Source organism: Hemicordylus capensis, chromosome 2, assembly GCF_027244095.1.
Source record: "Hemicordylus capensis ecotype Gifberg chromosome 2, rHemCap1.1.pri, whole genome shotgun sequence".
In the NCBI taxonomy this organism is placed as follows: domain Eukaryota; kingdom Metazoa; phylum Chordata; class Lepidosauria; order Squamata; family Cordylidae; genus Hemicordylus; species Hemicordylus capensis.
The window spans coordinates 164,786,470-164,808,722 of NC_069658.1; the positions used below are offsets into that span (position 1 = coordinate 164,786,470).

The 22,253-nt window shown below is 46.3% G+C and overlaps 1 protein-coding gene and 1 non-coding gene across 9 annotated transcripts in view; both read left to right on the forward strand.

Moving 5' to 3' along the window:
• Window positions 1–1,458: 1,458 nt before the first annotated feature.
• Window positions 1,459–22,253, forward strand: part of CHD4 (chromodomain helicase DNA binding protein 4) — a 28,468-nt gene continuing 7,673 nt past the window's right edge. The window contains exons 1-36 of one of the 8 annotated variants that reach the window (XM_053295355.1): window positions 1,996–2,141; window positions 3,529–3,709; window positions 6,530–6,657; window positions 6,789–6,983; window positions 7,343–7,461; window positions 8,017–8,258; window positions 8,492–8,619; window positions 8,740–8,875; window positions 9,404–9,585; window positions 9,687–9,926; window positions 10,672–10,875; window positions 10,968–11,173; window positions 11,765–11,896; window positions 12,128–12,224; window positions 13,017–13,208; window positions 13,383–13,583; window positions 13,732–13,869; window positions 15,239–15,360; window positions 15,469–15,642; window positions 15,940–16,081; window positions 16,617–16,748; window positions 16,876–16,993; window positions 17,456–17,580; window positions 17,765–18,029; window positions 18,140–18,312; window positions 18,810–18,990; window positions 19,087–19,173; window positions 19,369–19,457; window positions 19,554–19,687; window positions 20,015–20,159; window positions 20,330–20,495; window positions 20,824–20,942; window positions 21,303–21,429; window positions 21,625–21,702; window positions 21,812–21,949; window positions 22,043–22,151. In XM_053295355.1, coding sequence (XP_053151330.1) covers window positions 3,613–3,709; window positions 6,530–6,657; window positions 6,789–6,983; window positions 7,343–7,461; window positions 8,017–8,258; window positions 8,492–8,619; window positions 8,740–8,875; window positions 9,404–9,585; window positions 9,687–9,926; window positions 10,672–10,875; window positions 10,968–11,173; window positions 11,765–11,896; window positions 12,128–12,224; window positions 13,017–13,208; window positions 13,383–13,583; window positions 13,732–13,869; window positions 15,239–15,360; window positions 15,469–15,642; window positions 15,940–16,081; window positions 16,617–16,748; window positions 16,876–16,993; window positions 17,456–17,580; window positions 17,765–18,029; window positions 18,140–18,312; window positions 18,810–18,990; window positions 19,087–19,173; window positions 19,369–19,457; window positions 19,554–19,687; window positions 20,015–20,159; window positions 20,330–20,495; window positions 20,824–20,942; window positions 21,303–21,429; window positions 21,625–21,702; window positions 21,812–21,949; window positions 22,043–22,151 — 5,261 coding nt within the window. In that variant the 5' untranslated portion in view covers window positions 1,996–2,141; window positions 3,529–3,612. Of the gene's footprint in view, window positions 1,555–1,666; window positions 1,777–1,994; window positions 2,142–2,188; window positions 2,304–2,968; window positions 3,080–3,528; window positions 3,710–6,529; window positions 6,658–6,788; window positions 6,984–7,342; window positions 7,462–8,016; window positions 8,259–8,491; window positions 8,620–8,739; window positions 8,876–9,403; window positions 9,586–9,686; window positions 9,927–10,671; window positions 10,876–10,967; window positions 11,174–11,764; window positions 11,897–12,127; window positions 12,225–13,016; window positions 13,209–13,382; window positions 13,584–13,731; window positions 13,870–15,238; window positions 15,361–15,468; window positions 15,643–15,939; window positions 16,082–16,616; window positions 16,749–16,875; window positions 16,994–17,455; window positions 17,581–17,764; window positions 18,030–18,139; window positions 18,313–18,809; window positions 19,174–19,368; window positions 19,458–19,553; window positions 19,688–20,014; window positions 20,160–20,329; window positions 20,496–20,823; window positions 20,943–21,302; window positions 21,430–21,624; window positions 21,703–21,811; window positions 21,950–22,042; window positions 22,152–22,253 lie in introns of those variants that run through there. The other 7 variants (XM_053295353.1, XM_053295351.1, XM_053295348.1 and 4 more) reach the window with 7 other exon arrangements.
• Window positions 20,546–20,682, forward strand: LOC128348434 (small Cajal body-specific RNA 11). Its single transcript, XR_008318153.1, has one exon. It is a non-coding gene; the product is annotated as a small Cajal body-specific RNA 11 (non-coding RNA).

A 22,253-nucleotide genomic window follows, 5' to 3' on the forward strand; every position in this document is an offset into this window, starting at 1 on the left:
TGAACTGTGGATTTATACTTGCAAAGTATGTTACAGGAGGCTGCCCTATTCCCTGATATGGAACTCCTCTGTCCTGTCCTCCATGGCCCTTTGCCCTGCCTGAATGTATGCTGGTTGGCTTTTAAACGTAGCACGTTACCTGCACTGATTCTTACCTTTGCGGGCCACTTCAAATGTGACAAATTGAAACACTCTGTTTCTCAGATATATCCATAAGATAGCTGTCCTTTATATGGGACAGATATATTGTAGATGATAGTTCATTTATTCAATAAGAAAAAGGTAGATGATAGTAATGGAGGGAGGAAGATATTTGCTATTAAATTAGGGGATGGACAGATGTAATCTTCATCGATGCAATTCACCAAGCACAGCTGCTGAAAATCCCTATTAATTTCAATAGGGTTGGCAAAGCAGCAGTGTAGTGCTTGGTGGGTTGCTGTCCGTGCATGTTGAGGAACGCACTTGATATGGAATACTATGGCAGGTAGTCAACATTGTACATATATTATTGACCACCCTTTTGGTTAATGGGCGTTAATAGTATTAACGGATGTCTGCATATCATAATACTTAAAAATTATAGAATATACAGGCATATGATTACGATTGGAAAAGCTTTATGGAATGTCACAACAGAGATTTTTAACAGACACTATGGATATCCAAGAATGAGCAGTATATTTGTAAATGTTAGTAGTATTGTGGAATATAGCATGTGCATATTGGAAATATACAGTAGATAATATATTTCCAATTTTGATGTGAAAATATTTGTATTATAATGACAGGCCTATGTTTTAAAACTTGTGGGTTGTTATTTTCAGACACTGAAAAGTGGAAGTAATATTCCTTAGGAGGTGCTCATTTGTGTGACTATCACTGAAGTTCGTATGAGCATAATGAGATAATGTGTGCATCATGTTTGCTCATAGGGACACCTGCTATGTATTGGGGATGCCATGCCATATAGCCATTGCTGTCAGTCTGTGTGAGAAGGATGTTTGTATATGTGGAAGGGTGAAGTCTTCCCAGAGGCCTTCGAGTCAGACTGTGAGGGTCTGACTTCTAGTGGCTGCATTGGAGTGTATGAAAGATTATGGGATGTGCAGAGTCTGCATCATCTGAAGGAAGAATAAAGAATCCAGGATTGGAAGGCTGTGCCAGAGTATTATGGGATGTGCCATTGGCCCTATGCCCCCAGTGGTGATTATGGTCTGTGTGTGCAGATGGGGGGATGGGGTGCATTTATAATATATATGTATGCTAAGCATTTTCTTAGGGGTAAGCTGTGGAGAGAGATGCTGGTCTGGAGGGGTTTTGGGGTGTTGTGAACTGCTCAGCAGGGTCCTCTCTCTCAGCCCTGGTTAAGCTGGACTAGGGAGGAACAGAGTGGCAGTGATTATTATGGGCTGCGTGAAGAGGGGGGAGATGTGCAGTAAGTGTGAGCATTGTAGGCTGTGGCTAAGAGTTGCTGGCAGTATTATGGGATGTCTCACTGGACGGGACTATTATGGGATGCCGGTCTGAGCAGGGAGGAAAGAGGTGGAAATGGTGAATATTATGGGATGTCATGGGTGTGCCTATTATGGGATGCCACGGGGGCTCCTATGGAATATTTCAGTGAGGCAGGGGCTGGCTGAAAAGGGAGGAGTGCTTGTTATGGGATGCCAGACTTGGCAACGACTGCGTGATTATTATGGGATGTGTCAGTGAGTGAATGATGGTGGGGGAGATTATTGAGGGTTGGTTGGAATCGCAAGGGAAGGGGATGGGGTAGGTAGTTACTATTATGGGATGCTCAGGGCAGTGAGATGGTGCCTGAGGGAGGAGGGGGGGGGAGAAAGGAGAGAATGTTGTTATTATGGGATGTCTTGTTGGGGGGAAGGGTGACTATTGTGGTGTGCATGAGTAAGGGCGAATATTATGGGATGTTTCCGTAAGGGGGAGGGTGTATTACTGGACGGTCCCCCGCAAGAACTATTATGGGATGTTTTGGAACGGGGGGGGAAGGAGGGAGTGACTATTATGGGATGCAGGGCCAGTCTGAACAGGGAGTTTTGTGGACAGGGGGAAGTATTATGGGATGCCTCAGCCGAGGGGGGGTTGCTGAGGAGACGGAGGTGGGACCCGTCGCTAAGGTACCAGGACATATTATGGGATGGGGGCGGGAGTGTGGGGGGAGAAAGGGGGAGGGGCCTGGCCGAGGCTTTTTTTTTCCCCTTTAAGAGGCGGCGCCGGAGCCGGAGCCATTTTCCCTTCAGCGGCGTCGAGAAATAAGAAGCCGGGCCGCCCCGAGTCGGGTGAGGGCGGGAGAAGGAGAGGGAACCGGGTGGGATCAAAAGCCCCACAGATAGAGAGCGGGGAGGAGGGCCCCCCTGAATCGCTGGGTGCTTGGCAGCAGCAGCAGCAGCCGCCCTCGACACTGAGGCGGGCCCCCCCTCGCCGCCGCCGCCGCCTCCTGAGGGCAGCCCAGCAGCAGCGCCCCACCTCCGCAGGGACCCCTCCCCCCGCCGCCGCCCCCCCCGTGTGCGGCCTCTTCACCGGGGGGGGTGTCTCCGTCTCTGCGGATCTATCCTCTCCCCCCTCCATAGGCTACTCGCTGCCCCCCAGGGCTTGACACACGTGCCAGGGGGCTCCTCCTCGGGGTGGCCGCCGGATCTGTTCCCCCGCCACCGCCCTCCCTCCCCCCCACTTCGGACGGAAAAGATGAAGGAAAGAGGACCTCCTCGCTCCCCCCCGCCCCCCAACCGGCCCTGCCTCCCCACTGGCGACCCTTCCTCCCACCCGCCCCGCCGCCTCCTCCTCCTCCTCCTCCATATTTCTTTCTGACCGCCCGCCGCCCGGCCAAAGCATTCTTCCTTCTCTCTCCTCCGCGGCGCCCCCCCCCCCGCCGCCTTCCATGTGCCTGTCTCTGGTTTCTCTCCCCCGCCGCCCTCATGGCTAGGAATGGGCAGAGTGGGGCAAGTTTCTCGGCTTTGCTCTGAGCTGACTGTGCACCTTTTGTTTGCTCTTTTTTGTTTTGTTTTTAAAATGGGTCTCTATATTTGCTATTCTTCCTCTCCAACTGGACATTTGGGTTAGAACTAAAATAAGAAAGATGAACTCTCCAGTGATGCATTGTTTGCCAAATGTGGTCGTAATAATAATGATAATAATAATAATAATACCACCCAGCCCTCAAGTGGCAACTTTAACAAATCTCGACCTATGGAAGATATCAAGTGGTGGGTGGATATCCCACCTTCTCATGCACTGGTTCTGATTGGCTACAGGTTGCACAGAACTGGAGCCCCAAAGTTGACACTCTCGTCAGTCGACTTATAATGGGATACTGACTTGAACTAATTTGGTATTAGCCTGAAGGCCATCCTTGAGTGCTCAGTCCAAATTGCTAGCAAGTTGCTTGTTCCTCCCTGGCACTGCTTTTCTCCAAACTCCCTTTCAGAGAGTGAAACTCGTTTGCCACTTTGTTGTAACAAGGCTGTGACTTTAAGCCTTATTGCTTTCTCTTCTCTCTTTCGTTAGCACATCACTGGCATTGGTAGTAAGGAGCTGCCAAGGTAGCAGGAGCTGCTTGAGCCCCAAGAATCGTCCTCTGAATTAGAGGACATGGCATCAGGCATAGGATCCCCATCACCCTGCTCTGCTGGCAGTGACGACGAGGAGATGGAGATCATGCTGAACAACAGCATCCACCAACACCAAGGTACACACAGTGTGATATAAGTGACATTTTAGTTTTAGAATGCCTTGAGGTCCTTTTATTGAATGGAGAAACGGAAGACTTCTCTCCTTCTGGTGTATATTTGAACCAGTGGATGGCAGCAACTACAGTGTCCCTCTTGCTGGGTACCTGAGACACTGGGCTCAATCCATGGCTTTGCTTAATGGCTTTGACCTGGAGGTAGAAACTTGTCTTCCATCCTGTTTTTGATGCTTTCTGATAACTGTGCTTGATAGCTCCAGGTAAGGTGAGAGAATGTGAAGTGAGGGGCAGGAGGAGGAGGAGAATGAGAATTGTTCAGAACTTTTAGTTCAACTTCAGATTAATTGCCGACTACTGTTGCTGCTAAAATATTGGATGTGTGCCTTGCTTCCTACTGCAGCCTTCTCTCTGGCTGCCTGGAGAGGGCTTCCTGTAAATCTCTTAACCATTCTGAATATATAGCTTATAATGAAAGCTATAATTTTGAATGAATTTATTTATTTTTTTGAATGACTGTATGATGCAAAAAGACATTGGATGAAGGAGAGTTATGTTTACTAGGAACTTGCACGTATGCTGTAGAAAGATGCATGGAGTACTATTTTCTGTTCCTAAGCATGTGGTGTTTGTTCATTTTGGGAGCCAGTGGGGATGGGGGGAGGTGGAGGAAACCTTTCAGGTGAGTTAATGGGGAAAGAGGAGAGTAAGGGAGATAAGTTCTTTTAAGAAACAAAGTTTCAGCCTTCTGAAAGAAGTATGAGACCGGAGAATGCCTGGCTTTGCCCCACTTTTCCCCACTTGAGATCTCAGACATGTCTCTGTCCAAAAATGATATGTGCCCTTGGCTATTGCATGACCCACTTTTTCTTCCCAGCCACACCCAATGCAGGATTTATTTGTTTTTTGTGAGTCTCGTGACAACTGCTCACCTTAGCCCTGTCTTTTTGTATTGAAAGTGGTCTGGATAATTTGACAGGGAGATGTCAGACAAAATGCACCACTTGCATCTTTTGCTTTGTTCGGCTTTGGAAGAGTTGTATTTGAAATCAGTTGGATGGAGGCACTCTCTAATGAGTTGGGTTTAGGGTAGTGGTTGTCCTAGACATACAATGAGAATCTCCTTGCCTTTGAAGTGCTGTTAGTATTTTGTAACATAACGTTGCTGGTACAGTGAAGGTTTTTGTTGTTCCTTGCGTACTTCAGTGGTGTTCGCTGTCCTTTCCTCTCTTCCAAAGTTTAGGAGGGACAGGGATTGGCAGGGAAAAGGAAGAGCCATTCTATAGCATTTGCACTTCTATGCCAAAGATGATTCCTTTCCTTAGAGTATCAATGCTGGATATTAGAAGGCCTAGAGAAAGGGGTGGAAAGGATGCTTGGATCCAGAGGGCTTGGGAAACACTGTGTTTGGTTTGGGTGGGGGGGAGAATGGGGAGGACATGCTGAGGAAGGGATGCAAGGAAAATACTTCTGGCACAGGATGTATTTGCTCATTTGGGAATGCCGAACTCCACCCTGAGCAATTTCCCCTCTGCTCCTTGTCCTTCGGTTGCAGCAACTGCTGTGACCTGTGGCTTCCCCTGTCCTGCCCAGTGCCTGTGGTTAGGAGGCCATTTTCCCTTGGAGGGAGAGCTGGTGACTCTGACTGCGTGTAATGGGCGGGGGTGGTTGATGAAGAGAGAAGGGAGGGGAGAAAGGGAGGATGGCTGGGTTACTGTGGATCTTGTCACAAAGGAAGCTGCCGGCTGGCTGTGCCCCTCTGGGCTTGTGGGGGTGGAGGAACAGATGGGATTGTGGTCTGTGGGGGTGTGTGTTAGGAGTGACATGTGTTAAGGGGTGGGGGAGAAGGAATGAGTTAAAGCTTGTATTTGCATAGAGAGAAGGTGATCGAGTTTGTAGCCGGCTGGCACCTGAGTAAGCACCTGGTGATTGAAATGGAGGCGCTGAGCAGTAGTGTATCTAGGTAGGATGGGGAGTCCAAGCAGTTGCCTGACAAGTTTATTGTGAATTGTAAAGGTTTCTCGTAGAGGATTCTGAGGGAGGAGAAAGCGTTTGTGCCCCTATAATTAATTAGCAGATACCTCTTTTTACTCCCTCCCCTACTTGTAGACCCAAAATTCATTTGAGAGAGATTAGCCAAGCAAGTGACAGTGCCTTACTAGTGAATCATAGTAATAAAGCCAATATTGTCCCTGTCCTCTGTCTTGCTGTGGGGCCTGGACTAAATACCTAGCAAAGTTTTTTCCTATAGAATGGGGAGCGGGAGATGCTATGGTTATCAAATTCTGGGGTGGCAGGGATAGGATCTTGAAGCAAGTGCTGCCACTTGCCAAGACCTGAGTAGGTTGAAGCCCCAGGGTAAAGGACCTTTTCTAATCTGCATTAATTTGTAGGGATGACTACATCCCTATTGTTCTACCATTCCAGTCCTGACTTGGGAGGAAGGAAGTATGATTTCTTCTGCTTTCTTCTAATGATCAGTCCATGTGTGTGATTTTAAGAGGAGCTCAGATATGTCCTATTCATATTCTAATGTTAATGTTGGGCTAGTGTTCCAATTGCAGATCTCTGAATGCAGCGGCAAGGGATCTGCACCTGAGAATCTTCACACTTTCACCTGTGAAACAGATTATTGGTATCGGGTTGAGGGGACCCAAGTTCAGAAATATTGTTATATGGTCTGACTTGACAGCGTGGTGAGGTAGCACCTGGGCTGCTAGAGTTGGGTGGTCTGTGACAATCGGAGAATCATGGAATGTGATGCAATAGCTGGGATTTGAAAAGTGAGTTGTCATCCCCCTGCTGCCTGTGATTTGCCTTCAGAGCCTGAAGAAGAGCCAGAGGAAGAGCTGTTATCTGAGGCGGAGATGCCGAAAATCAAGAAGAAGAAGAAGCCCAAGAAGCTGAAGGAACCTAAAGTGCCCAAGCTCAGTAAACGTCAGAAAAAAGAGGTGAGGAATAGAGCAGGACTTGAGGCTGTAAGTGGTGGTTTGTTTGTTTGTTTGTTTGTTTGTTTGTTTGTTAAGAGTAAGGTGTTGTTGCTGATTGCATGTGTCAGTTTTTACCTTCCTTCCCAATGCAGCTGGGGGACAGCTCTGGTGAAGGGAATGAGTTTGTGGAGGAGGAGGAGGAGGTGCTACTACGCTCAGACAGTGAGGGAAGTGACTACACCCCTGGCAAGAAGAAGAAAAAGAAACTGGCACCCAAGAAGGAGAAGAAGAGCAAAGCCAAGCGCAAGGAGGAAGAAGAGGAAGAGGATGAAGATGATGACTCCAAGGTGAGAAAGAAATGGTTCAAGCACTTTAGTGGGACATTTAAGACAAGTGATTCTGCTGCCTCAGTAATGCTCTCCCAACCTCCTTTTTGCAGAGCTTAGATTTGGCAGGGTGTGCATGCATATATGCACACATGCAAACACCCCAATGGAGAGAATGATGTCTTCCCTCTGGAAGCCTTGGTTCTGCTTCTACTGGGTTGGTGTCTCTGTTTCTTCTGTTCCTCTCTCTTCTGCCCAGTGTTCTATAAACCTCCCATCTGATCCTGCCTACCTTAGTAAACACTCAGAACAGCAAAGAGAGCCTCTCTAGTGAAAGTATACATCTCCCTAAGATATATCCTTTCCCCCCCTCTCCGCAGGAACCCAAGTCTTCTGCCCAGCTTTTAGAAGACTGGGGCATGGAGGATATTGATCATGTTTTTACAGAGGAAGATTATCGCACTCTTACCAATTACAAGGCCTTCAGCCAGTTTGTCAGGTGTGCTATTTTGGTTTTTACTTCTCAGGAATACAAAGTTTAAAAAATAAACAAACAGGTTCTGGTGTGCTATATGCGGAAAAGGATGGTTCTTTGTTCATCTTTTGGATGACAATAGGCAGTTACTGTTGGTACCTCAGTTCCTTACCTGCACTGTGAGAATAAGGATACTGGCTTACTTTGCATTGCTGTTGTAAGAAATGCTGAGCATTAAGGGATGTACTGTATAAATTATAGTATTGTGTATGCTTGGTGACTTTAAGCATTAAACATGTTGATTTGCTCCAGTATATGGTTTGTTCTTACCAGTTAGATGTGGGAAAAACTTAAATAGCCCTTATTTTAGAAACTTATCAGAAAATCTTCTATTTGTGGTAGAACTGGGCTCTAGGAATGATTGTTTTTCTTTATGCTAACATGCAAGTATATTTCTTCTCCCATATGCAGACTGGTTTCAGGTGTGAATGGTGTGGCTAGTAGTCTTGGGAGAAAGTTCTAAAGTTAGTAATTCCTAAGAAGTCAAATACACGATTTCCCCTTTTCTCAACCACATAGACCGCTTATTGCTGCCAAGAATCCCAAAATTGCTGTCTCAAAAATGATGATGGTGCTGGGGGCCAAATGGAGAGAGTTTAGCACAAACAACCCCTTCAAAGGGAGCTCTGGGGCATCTGTGGCAGCTGCTGCAGCAGCAGCTGTGGCTGTGGTGGAGAGCATGGTGACTACGGTAGATACAGTCCTTCCTCAGCCCCCAGTGGAAGTCCCACTTCGAAAGGCCAAGACCAAAGAAGGCAAAGGTAAGAGGAACGTGTTGTGGGTTGCTAGGGTGGCAGGGGAGGCTGTTATCTCCATAATGACTCTGCCTCATTCTAGCATTTACAGTAAAAGGCAGTATAGAGCACACTTCACCTGGTAGTGTCTTGTAAGTTCTTTTTAGTAAGAGCTTGTCTTGTGTTCCACTTTGCAATGCTTAATGCATTTGGGATCTAAGTACCACTTAATGACAGGGTGGTGGTGATCTGTCTCCTAGGCCCCAATGCCCGGAAAAAACCCAAGGCCAGTCCTCGTGTCCCTGAAATCAAAAAACCCAAAACCAAGAAGGTGGCGCCCTTGAAAATCAAGCTGGGAGGATTTGGCTCCAAGCGTAAAAGATCATCTGTGAGTGTTTCTTCTCTTGGTAAGAGGGTGGGAACTTGCTCCTGCCCCCTTGGCTCCCTGCAAAGTCTAGTGTCACAGGCTTTAGACTCTTTCATCTTCCCCCCCTCCCCCGTCGTTCAGAGCGAGGAAGATGACCTGGATGTCGAGTCAGACTTTGATGATGCAAGCATCAACAGCTACTCTGTGTCGGATGGTTCTACCAGCCGCAGCAGCCGCAGTCGCAAGAAACTAAGAGCAGGAAAGAGGAAAAAGAAAGGTACTGAACTCTGCTCAGCCTAAAACCTGAAGTTGTCTGGAACGAGTGTCTTTAGGGCAGGCCTGCACAACCTTGGCCCTCTAGCTGTTTTTGGACTAACATTCCCGTTATCCCCAGCCACAGTGGCCAATAGTGAGGAATGATGGGAGTTGTAGTCCAACTTCTGCAGCAGGGCTGAAGCTGTGCAGCCCTGCTTTAGGGGGAGTGGGGATTTTATGGGCAGTAGTGTGGATGCAGACTGCGACATGATACATAAAGAAAACTTACTGTTGTGAACCTAGGGAGGAATGAAGAATATGGATGGATCTTTGAAAGGAGACGTCCTGCTGTGAGATCTAGACGCTTTTGAGAAGATCTCCAGGGTCTGTTCTTCAAAGTGAACAATAGCAGTGTTGCTGTTCGGGCCTATGGGATCCAAATGCCTCTGCAGCCATCATAATTTTGAATCTTCTCCAGCTAGCTAGTGCCCTGTGCCAAAACTGGGATATCCCATTGCTACTTGAAGAATTTTAATGCTTTGTCCATTAGGAGAAGAGGATTCTGCCGCGACTGTTGATGGCTACGAAACAGACCACCAGGACTACTGCGAGGTGTGCCAACAGGGGGGAGAGATCATCCTGTGTGACACTTGCCCTCGTGCCTATCACATGGTTTGTCTGGATCCAGATATGGAGAAAGCACCAGAGGGCAAGTGGAGCTGCCCACACTGTGTGAGTTTTGGGTATTATGTTAGAAGACTGGGATAGCAATGGTAGGCAGACTACCTGCTGGGATTTCTCAGCACTGATCTAACAGTTTCTCTCTCCTTTAGGAGAAGGAAGGTATCCAATGGGAGGCCAAAGAAGATAACTCTGAGGGTGAGGAGATCCTGGAGGATGCTGTGGGAGATGCAGAAGAAGAGGATGACCACCACATGGAGTTCTGTCGTGTGTGCAAAGATGGAGGAGAACTGCTCTGCTGTGACACCTGTCCTTCATCCTACCACATCCACTGTCTGAATCCACCTCTGCCAGAGATTCCCAATGGAGAGTGGCTTTGCCCACGCTGTACCGTAAGTTCCTTTACCATTTCATAAATGAGGAAATTAAGCTGAGCTGCCAAAGGCATTGAAGAGTGATTGAACCTTGGCTTTTTTTCATTCAGGTCATTCACTACAAAAATTTCTACTCCCATTTTTAGATTATGTTCTGTGAGCTCTCTCTCTCTCTCTGTGTGTGTGTGTGTGTGTGTGTGTGTGTGTGTGTTTGTTTAACACTGATCCATGACAAGTGGCATGGGGGAAAGGTTTGCAAATCAATATTTTTTTAAAAAAGTGGGGAAGACATGAACTACTAGATGACACTGGGTTGTAGTAAAAGCAGCTAGCTAGATCCTTTAGCCCCAGTTTTTGCAAACTGAAACTGGAAATGTAAGTGTACTCTTGGTGCAGGATGGCCTCTTAAAGACATAACTGTTGGAATTTGAAAATGGCCAACACTGCCTAAAACAGATAATCAGTTGTGATCTATTCTGATTTCTTGGAGACGTAATGCATTTTCCCTGCTTGTTGCCTCTCAGTAATCCGAATACAAAAATGTTGTTTTCTCCATTCACTGGGAAGCAGGTTCTTTTGAAGAAATATTCAGTTGGGGCTAGGGGGCAGGAGAATATATAAAGGAAATTGAGCTTGCCTGACTCTTATGCAGCTGGCAATGAAAACTCTTTAGCTCCAGTTAATGCTGATGTGGTTCAGAGCAAGGGGGAAGAAACTCCCTAGTGAGAGTAATGTTTCTAATGCTCCTTCCTATCTTCTTCAGTGCCCACCTCTGAAGGGGAAGGTGCAGAAGATCTTGACTTGGAAGTGGGGGCAGCCTCCATTGCCCACACCAGTGCCACGTCCAGCTGATGCAGACCCAAATGCACCTTCTCCTAAACCTCTAGAGGGAAGACCTGAGAGACAGTTCTTTGTCAAGTGGCAAGGCATGTCTTACTGGCATTGCTCTTGGGTATCTGAGCTGCAGGTAAGCAAGAGAGGACATTTCACAATTGAGAGCAAAGAAACTGACTAAACCGACATAGAGATGGTGTGTAACCATGTATGTTTATACCACAGCTGGAGCTCCATTGCCAGGTAATGTTTCGCAATTACCAACGTAAAAATGACATGGATGAGCCTCCTTCAGGAGACTTTATGGGGGAAGAAGAGAAAAGCCGCAAACGCAAGAACAAGGATCCCAAGTTTGCAGAGATGGAAGAGCGTTTTTACCGCTATGGGATTAAGCCAGAGTGGATGATGATCCATCGGATTCTCAACCACAGGTGAGGAAGTGATCAGGCTTGCTTGAGTATTTGAATATCCTTGGGGTATGCCCATAAAACGTCCTGAAACTCCCAGAAGGGAGACTAAAATACTGTTCCTACCTAGTCAAGGGAGATTGGTGGATTTTTTCTTTTTTCTTTTTAAAGTAAAATGCTTGTTGCCTTTGCATAGCAAAGGAGATGATTAAAACCTACCATACCAGTAAAAACAAAATTGGCAAGAAAAAGTCAGCCAAATGCCTTCTGGAATGTAAATGTGGGTGTTTACATCTTAGAAGGTGATGATGTGAAGGAAGAGTAACTCCAGCCCTCTTTGGGTAGCTTAGTCCTTAACTTTGGGGCAATAATGGTAAAGAGGCTCTGCTTTTTATGACTGATCTAACTTTGTGTGGATGGTCATAACTGGAACACAGTATAGAGCCCACCTCGATGCAATATCTCTTATTCAACTGAAGATTGGATTTGTGGTTTTAGTTGTTGATCGGCTTATCTTGGAAAGAACAGGTGTAAGAAGTCTAGTTTCATCTCTTGCTTCTATAGACATACAGACTTCAGATGAATCTCACTACCAGTTGCTTTTTTTCTTTCCAGTGTCGATAAGAAGGGGAATGTTCACTACCTCATTAAATGGAGGGATCTACCATATGACCAGGCTTCATGGGAGAATGAGGAAGCAGAAGTACAGGATTATGACATCTACAAGCAGGCATACTGGAATCACAGGTGAGAGCATGGATTTTATTCTTTATTGAATGGATAAGGGAAAGTCTGGGTTGTTTTAGTGGGTTGGTAATGTGGATGGGGCATGGTATCTTGAGACTCCTGCAGCTTTCTCTGAAAGAATTGGGACTATGTAACTGCCTTGGAATTTGTTTCTGGAGCAGTAATATTGTTTCCTGTTTGCCTGTTATGATAGCTTATAGTCTGTTCAACCTGTGTGGCTCTCTTAAACAGGGAATTAATGAGGGGTGAAGAAGGAAGACCTGGCAAGAAGATAAAGAAGGTGAAATTGCGGAAATTAGAAAGACCCCCAGAGACGCCAACAGTGGATGTGAGTTATAGCTTCAGAGGTGGGGGGAAAGGCAAGAAAGGGAAGATAACCTGTTTGGCTCTACAGTTTGTGTCTGGAATGTGAGGGACCCTGTTCCTTTCCCTGATGCCCTATATGCTGAAGGGAGGACTACATTTCTGTAATGCCTTCTGACCATTAACATGGTCAGTTCTAATTTTTGTGCATTAGGGTGCCCAGTGGAAACATTGATGGTGCCAAGTAGTGGAGCAGAAGCCTAATGCGGACTGAATAGAGTGAGCATGCTCAGTCCAGTATTTGCTGCTCCTCATCGAAATGCACCCACTATAGATGAGGCTGTGGAGAAAAGTGGGAGTGATGCTTTCTGTGGTAGTTGCTGGGGAGTTAATGGTGCCCAGAGATGCAACAGTGAATACTGGGGAGCCATGGCTCAGGGCTGCATGATGGTGACTTATTAGTGTTGCATCCATAGCAACCAGCACTTGGTTTTAAACAGGATGCTGAGTGAATGGAACCCTTCATTGGGTAAAGCTTGTGTCTCTCACTTTGTTTTTAAACATTCATGTGTGGCGGGGAAGGAGGAGAGGAAGACAGTAACTATCAATGCTACGGGCAGAGAGGGGAATAGTGGTGAAGGAGGGTGGAGTGAGTTTGGTACAGAATCTAGGCTGCCCATAGTGGCAAGGTTCAGGAAGCAAGTATGTTAGATCAATCTGCAATGGAGCAGCCTTGGCAGTTTGGTGTCTGCCTAATGCTGCCACAGGTGCAGAAACTAAGCATTTCATTCCCTCCTCTTCCCCTATACCTTTGTAGCCAACAGTGAAATATGATAGACAGCCTGATTACTTGGATGTTACTGGAGGAACGCTGCATCCTTATCAGTTGGAGGGCCTGAACTGGCTACGTTTCTCCTGGGCTCAAGGCACAGACACTATCCTGGCTGACGAAATGGGTCTGGGGAAGACAGTACAGACCGCTGTGTTTCTGTACTCTTTGTACAAAGAGGTGAGTGCCAACATGCCCTTCAGCACACTACTTCTGAAGTTCAGTGGGCATGCATTCAGAGCAGCCTTCCTAGTTGTGCCTAGGCTCTGGAATTCTTCCCCCACCCTCCCCGCCCTGCAAGTTCCAGCTGCCCTGTGCCCCCAGCCTTAAAACTCCTTCTGTATCTGACCACAGGGACATTCTAAAGGACCTTTCTTGGTGAGTGCTCCATTGTCCACCATCATCAACTGGGAAAGAGAATTTGAGATGTGGGCCCCAGACATGTATGTGGTGACTTATGTTGGGGACAAAGATAGCCGGGCCATCATCCGTGAGAATGAATTTTCCTTTGAAGACAATGCTATACGTGGAGGAAAGAAGGCTTCCAGGATGAAGGTATTATGGCAAACCAAATTGGGTTCATTTTGGAATGCTGCAGGTGTGGGACCTGCAGAGAATATAGGTTTTGATGTCCAGTGATGGAAAGATGATGTAGCTGTTCATTTTCTTCGAAAAACTAATGTGTGGCCTCTGGTCCTTGCAGAAAGAGGCATCTGTGAAATTCCATGTGTTGCTCACATCCTATGAATTGATCACTATTGATATGGCCATTCTGGGATCTATTGACTGGGCTTGCCTTGTAGTGGATGAAGCGCACAGACTCAAGAATAATCAGTCTAAGGTAGGGAGAAGTTCCTTCAGATCTGTAACCTCAATATGGCATTGTAACACTGAACAACTCCCTTTGTGTCACTTCTTCTTTTACATTCCTTTTTTGTACTCACTGGTCTGTTGCTGTTAAACTTTTTAGACTACTTTGTCACCTGCAGCTGACCAGGAGAGGGATCTTGGGGTCGTGGTGGACAGCTCGTTGAAAGTGTCGACTCAATGTGCGGCAGCTGTAAAAAAGGCCAATTCCATGCTAGGGATCATTAGGAAGGGGATTGAAAATAAAACTGCTAATATTATAATGCCCTTATACAAAACTATGGTGTGGTCACATCTGGAGTACTGCGTAAAATTCTGTTCACCACATCTAAAAAAGGACATTGTAGAACTGGAAAAGGTGCAGAAGAGGGCAACCAAGATGATCAAGGGCCTAGAGCACCTTTCTTATGAGGCAAGGCTACAACACCTGGGGCCATTCAGTTTAGAAAAAGACGACTGCGGGGAGACATGATAGAGGTCTATAAAATTATGCAAGGTGTGGAGAAAGTTGATAGAGAGAAATTCTTCTCCCTCTCCTAACACTAGAACTAGAGGTCATCCCAAGAAATAGATTGCCAGGAAATCTAGGACCAGCAAATGGAAGTACTTTTTCACACAATGCATAATCAACTTGTGGAATTCTCTGCCATGAGATGTGGTGACAGCCAACAACCTGGATGGCTTTAACAGGAGTTTGGATAACTTCATGGAGGAGAGGTCTATCCTCGGCTGCTAGTCGGAGGGCTATAGGCCACCTCCAGCCTCAAAGGCGGGATGCCTCTGAGCACTAGTTGCAGGGGGGTAACAGCAAGAGAGAGGGCATGCCCTCAACTCCTACCTGTAGCTTCCAGTGGCATCTGGTGGGCCACTGTGCGAAACGGGATGCTGGACTAGATGGGCCTTGGGCCTGATCCAGCAGGGCTGTTCTTATGTTCTTATGCTGTGCACATATATGCCAGTTTAGACTCTGGAAGCTATGTTAACCTTCTGTAATGACTGTGTGTATGCTGTGCAGCTCTCCGTTTTGTGCATTATTAGTTAAGCTTTGCAGGAGTGTGTTGAACAAGTACAGTTGCCTTTACCAACAGAAGATGGAATAAAAATGAAGATGCTTCTTTAAAAAGCAACACAAACGCCAACACCACCCTCTGAATTCTCCGTGTTTGTTTTGTATTGGAACAGTGTGGAGCAACTCCGGCTGGCGTTAATGCATTTTCTTTCAATGTTGAGTTATGGCACTTCTTGCATAAGCAGAGGAATATGGAGATGGGGGCACAGTGTGTATTTGGCAATGTGTGGCAGTGTGATGGATGACCTGTGACAACTTCTTTCATTCCCTTCAGTTTTTCCGGGTGCTGAATGGCTACTCTCTTCAGCACAAGCTGCTACTCACAGGGACCCCTTTGCAGAACAATCTGGAAGAATTGTTCCACTTGCTTAACTTCTTGACACCAGAGAGATTTCAGTAAGTTCTACAGTGTACTCAAGTGGAGCTTGCCCCTTGATGTGCAATCCCCATGTTCCTCCTCCCTTCCTTTCCCCCCTTGAATGTTTATCTGGATTTCCTTTGTAGCAATCTGGAGGGCTTCCTGGAAGAGTTTGCAGACATTGCGAAGGAGGATCAAATCAAGAAGCTTCATGATATGCTAGGTCCACACATGCTGAGGCGCCTCAAGGCTGATGTCTTCAAGAACATGCCTTCCAAGACTGAGCTTATTGTCAGAGTGGAACTAAGCCCTATGCAGAAGTGAGTTGGGGAAGATATTCATTTTTTGTTTAGTTTCCTGAAGCTGCTATGGTTGAGTGCAGTGTATCATTCCTATTTTGTTTGCTTCAGGGGGCTGATTAGAACTAAATTTTGAATATGCTCAGTTTCCTTCTGCTTCTCTTATTCTGATCAGCTGTATACAACTCTTACTGTTTGTCCTTCTCCAGAATGCAAGAGTGGGGTGTGGAAGAGAACTGTGCCTTAGTAGTTAACAGGATGCAGCAGACAGATAACCTATAGAAGAAGTCACTGATGCAAATATTAATATTTCCATAGGAAGTACTACAAATATATCCTGACAAGAAACTTTGAAGCACTGAATGCCCGGGGTGGTGGCAACCAAGTTTCTCTTCTCAATGTGGTTATGGATCTGAAGAAATGCTGCAACCACCCCTATCTCTTCCCTGTGGCTGCCATGGTAGGTTCCACTTGTCCCAGAATACTCCTTGTGGTTTCAAGTTTGTTAATGATCTGCATTTTGGGAATGAAACTGTTCTTGCTTCCCCATTTTTGTCCTGTTTACAGCTTAATTCTTCATATAAGTGTATGAATTAACTCTGTCAAGTGTTATCTGCATCTTTCATATGAGAATTTAGTTATTTGAAATAGTTATCAAGGTATCATGCAGTCACTAGAGGCAAGTTTATCACTTGATGATTACCTCTTTAGATGACAATGAATTAGCACAGAGTTTGAAATAGGCCATTTATTTCTTGCTGTGCCACCTCTTCCATGAATCAACTAGAGTTTTCCTGAACTAGAGTCTCCCATGAGTCAACTAGAGTACAATAGTGGGTCAGCTGGAAAAAACGGAAGAACTACTACTATAAGAAAAATCTAATTGGATCAGTGCATAAAATTACTGGAGTACCTGCAGGATGAGCTAAGTGAAGTCTGATATTCACAATGCTGCCGCCGCCTCCTATAACCTTTCTTTTTTAAAAAACGTCCAGGAAGCACCAAAGATGCCGAATGGGATGTATGATGGTAGTGCCCTAATTCGAGCCTCTGGGAAGCTTCTGCTCCTGCAGAAGATGTTGAAAAACCTCAAAGAAGGAGGCCACAGGGTGCTGATTTTCTCTCAGGTAACCAAGAGCATCAGTACCTTACTGTAACTAGGGGTTGTTTGTCAGAGAGGCTGTCCAGGTGGTGATGGCTTAGCTGTGTATGCCCTGTCCGCTTATACTCCTAGCTTTATTTCTTTAACTTTAGATGACTAAGATGTTGGACCTATTGGAGGACTTTCTGGAACATGAAGGGTACAAGTATGAAAGAATTGATGGTGGCATCACAGGAAATATGCGCCAGGAAGCCATTGATCGCTTCAATGGTACGGATATGATGCATTGGGCCAGTTCAGATGATAAACTAAACATAGTTGCCTAGGGTTGTGAACATGACCTCCTCTGCTTGCATGACTCGGAATCCTGGTTTGTTTAAATCTCAACTCCATATTTATGTGAAACCAGTAACTAGGACTTTAATTCTGGCTTACAAACCAGGTTGTTAAACTATTTCCTGTCTTCCACACCAGCTGTTGCTTTAAACAAATCAGGATGTTGTCAGAGCTCTGTGGAGGAGATAAGGGGAGGAGGGGAAGATCATGGGCTTGGGCTACATTCACAATGCTAACTCATTGGCTGATCATCCAAAGTTGGCAAGAACTGGGGCGCCCCTCCAGTTTTGCTATTGATGTCCATTACCTGTTCTAGTGGCCTTGGGCTGCTGGAGAACTCTGTGAAGGAGGACTGGGTATTTCATGCATGTGATCAAGCACTCTCTCTCCCCACAGCTCCTGGTGCCCCGCAGTTCTGTTTTCTACTTTCCACTAGAGCTGGGGGCCTTGGCATCAACCTTGCCACTGCAGACACTGTGATAATCTATGACTCTGACTGGAATCCTCATAATGACATTCAGGTAAGTTTGAACACTAGGATAAATATCTCCAAGAATTGTCCTTAAAATCTCAAAAGCTGAAACAGACTGTGGTGTGGGGAGGATGAAAGGAATAAAAATGTGGGCTGTGAGAAGGCAAAGAAACAGAAGGGAGGGGAATAAATGTGTCATGGGAGACTTTTCTGAGTCCATTTCCCCATTTCAGGCCTTCAGTCGTGCTCACCGAATTGGGCAAAACAAGAAGGTGATGATTTATCGCTTTGTGACACGAGCCTCAGTAGAAGAACGGATTACACAAGTGGCCAAGAAGAAAATGATGCTGACCCATCTGGTTGTGAGGCCAGGGTTGGGCTCCAAGACTGGCTCTATGTCCAAACAGGAACTGGATGACATTCTTAAGTTTGGCACTGAAGAGCTCTTTAAAGATGAAGCTACTGAAAGTGGCAAGAATCTACGTAATGCAATACAAAGTGAGTGAAGAAAGCAAACTTCCTATGGGCTCGGTGGCTGCCATTTTTATTTTGCTTCTCAGCTACTCAGCACATCCTTGAGTGCAGCACATCTGCTTTTTCTCCTGCAGGTGATAACAAGGAAGGTGAAGACAGCAGTGTCATCCATTATGACGATAAGGCAATTGAACGTCTTCTGGACCGGAACCAGGATGAGACTGAGGATGCTGAGCTGCAGGGCATGAATGAATATCTGAGCTCCTTCAAGGTGGCCCAGTATGTGGTGCGTGAAGAAGAAATGGGGGTAAGTGTGAACAGATTGACTGTGTCTTGATTTATTCTCCAGGATGCAAATACATTGGCTGACATCTGGACTAAATCGCTTGACAGAAGTCCTATTGAAATTAAGTTGTCCTTTATTTCATTTCATTTTATTTACTTACATGTTATATCCTGCTCTTCAAGGAGCCCAGAGCGGTGTACTACATACTTAAGTTTCTGCTCACAACAACCCTGTGAAGTAGGTTAGGCTGAGAGAGAAGTGACTGGCCCAGAGTCACCCAGCAAGTATCATGGCTGAATGGGGATTGGAATTCGGGTCTCCCCGGTCCTAGTCCAGCACTCTAACCACTACACCACGCTGGCTCTCTCTTTACTCTACTCTTTCTTTAGAGTAACTCCTGAGTAATACTATTTTGTAACTTACTAGGTGTTGGCTGCTGAGAGCTGATGGCTGATTTGACCAACCTCTAGGACAAAAGGCGATTTTTAACCCTTAATTTCTGGTGCTTTCTGTGGCAGGAGGAGGAGGAGGTTGAACGGGAAATTATAAAACAAGAAGAATCAGTGGATCCAGACTACTGGGAGAAGCTGCTTCGCCACCATTATGAGCAACAGCAAGAAGACTTGGCCCGGAACTTGGGGAAGGGCAAGCGCATCCGTAAGCAGGTTAACTACAATGATGGCTCCCAGGAAGACCGAGGTGTGTTTGTGTGTGATAGGAGGAGGCTGATGTGGTTTAAAGGGGGCATGTGGCTCTTTCCCAGGCAACTTACTTGGGTATTCCTTGTCTTTCCAGACTGGCAGGATGACCAGTCAGATAATCAGTCAGATTATTCTGTGGCCTCTGAGGAAGGCGATGAAGACTTCGATGAGAGGTCGGAAGGTATGGTGGGACGGCTGCAGCTTGTGTGCTTTCCTCTTTCCTTCTGGTAAAGTAGGTTGAGGAACTAGCTTGGCAGAGGACACAGAACAGACGCTTCTCCCACGCTTTCCCCTCTATATAGAAGTGCCATACCAAACTATAGCTGATGTGATCTACTCCCTTGTGTTCAACTGTGTCTCTTTTTTGTCTCGTCAGCTGCTCGCCGGCCTAGCCGTAAAGGCTTAAGGAACGACAAAGACAAGCCTCTACCCCCACTTCTTGCCCGCGTGGGAGGCAACATTGAGGTAAGAGGCAACACTGAAGGAGATCCCTTTTGTGGGATATTTTGAGTCCATGTTCTTGGGGGGACTACTGCATCAAAGCTCCTCTCCCTATCTCAGGTTCTGGGATTCAATGCTCGTCAGCGGAAGGCGTTCCTCAATGCTATCATGCGCTATGGGATGCCCCCTCAGGATGCCTTTACTACCCAGTGGCTGGTGCGAGATCTCCGTGGAAAGTCAGAAAAGGAGTTCAAGTGAGTCTGTGCAAAGATGGAGGAATACTTAAAAGTCTACGGAAAGGGGAGGAGTGAAGTGGTGGCAACGAATTCCGTTTGGCCATGAGTGGCAGAGGAGAGAAGTGATAGAATTTGATAAGCAGTTCCTGAAGAGAAGGCCACGGCAGCCAGATTGGAAAAACAAGAGCCTGGGCAGGCACTCAAGAACATGCAAATAGATTCCATTTGGTGTTGCTAGAGAATAACTCTGGTGATGGTGCTACAGAGTGGAAAGGGATAGCTCATTGCCTTGGGGTTGGTGTCAAGGCTGATCTAACTAGGTTCCCCTCTCCTTACATTCTATAGGGCCTACGTCTCTCTATTCATGCGTCACTTGTGTGAGCCTGGAGCAGATGGTGCAGAAACCTTTGCTGATGGGGTGCCACGTGAGGGTCTGTCTCGACAACATGTCCTCACACGAATTGGGGTCATGTCTCTCATACGCAAGAAGGTGGGTATTACAGGGGAAATATTCTTTTGTGCACAGACAGGTCTTAGCCTTTAATATGTGGGATTAAACCAATGAGTGATATTTTGGCCTCCCACCTTCTCTTTCAGGGTTATGTTCCACCAACTCTGATTTTGAAGAACTAAAAGGAGTGTTTCATTTCTTCTTCTTAGGTGCAAGAGTTTGAGCATGTGAATGGGCGCTGGAGTATGCCTGAACTGGCAGAGATAGAAGAGAACAAGAAGCTCTTGCAGCCCAACTCCCCTTCCCCGAAAACCCCAACTCCCTCTACACCAGGAGACACGCAGCCAAATACTCCAGCCCCTCTTCCTGTACTTGGTGAGAGCTCTCTCTCTCTCTCTCTCTCTGTCTTTTTTTTTTTTTAAGCCCCGTCCAGCCTTCAGCTATTGCTCCACTTGCCACACCTTTTGGTAGGGAGCTTGAGGTGGACGTAGATCAAATTGACTCTTAAGTTAGGAGGGCTTCTTGGAGTATTGACCTGCCCTCAAAGGCACAAGAGGACATCTATATGCGAGGTTGTGAGGGAGGAGGGCTATGGCCGTGCCTTTGGAAACTCAGAGATTTGACTATGACGAAACCTCAGTCTTGGAGTTCTAGCAGAAAAGCGTGCCAAAACTTCATTTTTCTCCCCCTCATGCCAATATAGAAGAGGGCGTGAAAGTGGAAGAGGGAGTCAGTACCAAGGAGCAAGGGGAGCCTACAGAACCTGAGAAGGAGACCAGTCCTAGTGCTGATTCTGCTACTGAAAATGAGGTCCCCATGGAGGTGAGTCTCTGTCAGGTTTGCTTCATAGCATTGATAAGAACTCATATTTCTTCTCGTCTTCCAATCCTCTGATGCTGGAGCTACTTCACCTATCAGGTGCTGTTGTCTCTTGGCCATATTACTGTCGTCTTGATCATTTGTTCCTCCTACTTTTATTCAGTATTCTGGTAGCAGAATATACATTAGGAAAAAAATACAAAATTTCCTAAAGCAGGTTAGGGTCCGAGAATAGAGAGAGCCATCCATTCTCTTTTCTGGATTTACTGTGATGTTGGCCCATGAGGGTTGATTTAGTTATGTTGCTGCCTTGCACTCCATTGAGTAAAGACTCCCTCTCCTGCCTTTCCCCTCTCCACCTAGCAGGCCCCCCCTCCAACAGAGACCCACTCTCAGGATGCTAAATCTCCTGTGAATGCTGTGGAAACTGAAGAGAAGAAACCAGATTTACCAGAGGTGAAAGAGGAGCCAATGGAAACCGAAAACAAAGGTATGAATGTAGCTCATAAGTGTGTGTGTGTGTTGCATCCTGAAGATATATGGAAACTCTAGTGTGTGAGCCACCTTGATGTCTACGTAAGATTTCATAGGTGTCTTCTATGCAGACTTTAAATGTGTTTGGGACTGAATTTGTAACTGCTCACAAGACTAGATACCCAGTCTTTAAAATGCGTCTCTTCCACAGCTGATGTAGAGAAGGTGGAAGAGAAGATGCCTGCAGAGCCACCCTCTGAGCCTCCCACAATTAATCTAGATGAGAAGGGTAAGCTTGCTAGGACATGGCTTGTCTGCCAGGATGCTCCCTATTGTGGATTGTAGTCTCTGGAGACAGAGATCTGATCAGCTTTCAGCAAGTCTCTTTCCCTCTGCAGAAGAGAAGAAGGAGGATGAGAAGAAGGATGTCGTGATGCTGCATAATGGGGAAACAACTAAAGAACCTGCTGACGACAGACATAAGAAGGCTATTAAGCAGCGGTTCATGTTCAACATTGCGGATGGAGGCTTCACTGGTACTAGCTGGTCAAGAGTGTATTGTGCCTGTGGGAGATGGAGGCTTCCTGGCTGTGAGGACACTTTCTGATGGCGTTTCCTCTCTCTTGCAGAGTTGCACTCTTTGTGGCAAAATGAAGAGCGAGCAGCGACTGTTACCAAGAAGACTTATGAGATCTGGCACAGACGCCATGACTACTGGCTCCTGGCAGGAATAATAAAGTATCCTTCCGGACTGGCCCAACTCCGGGCCTTTTAAGATGACCCCATGCAAAAGATTGTAGTGGGATCATCTGTTGCCTGCCCATAAACCCACTGCATCTG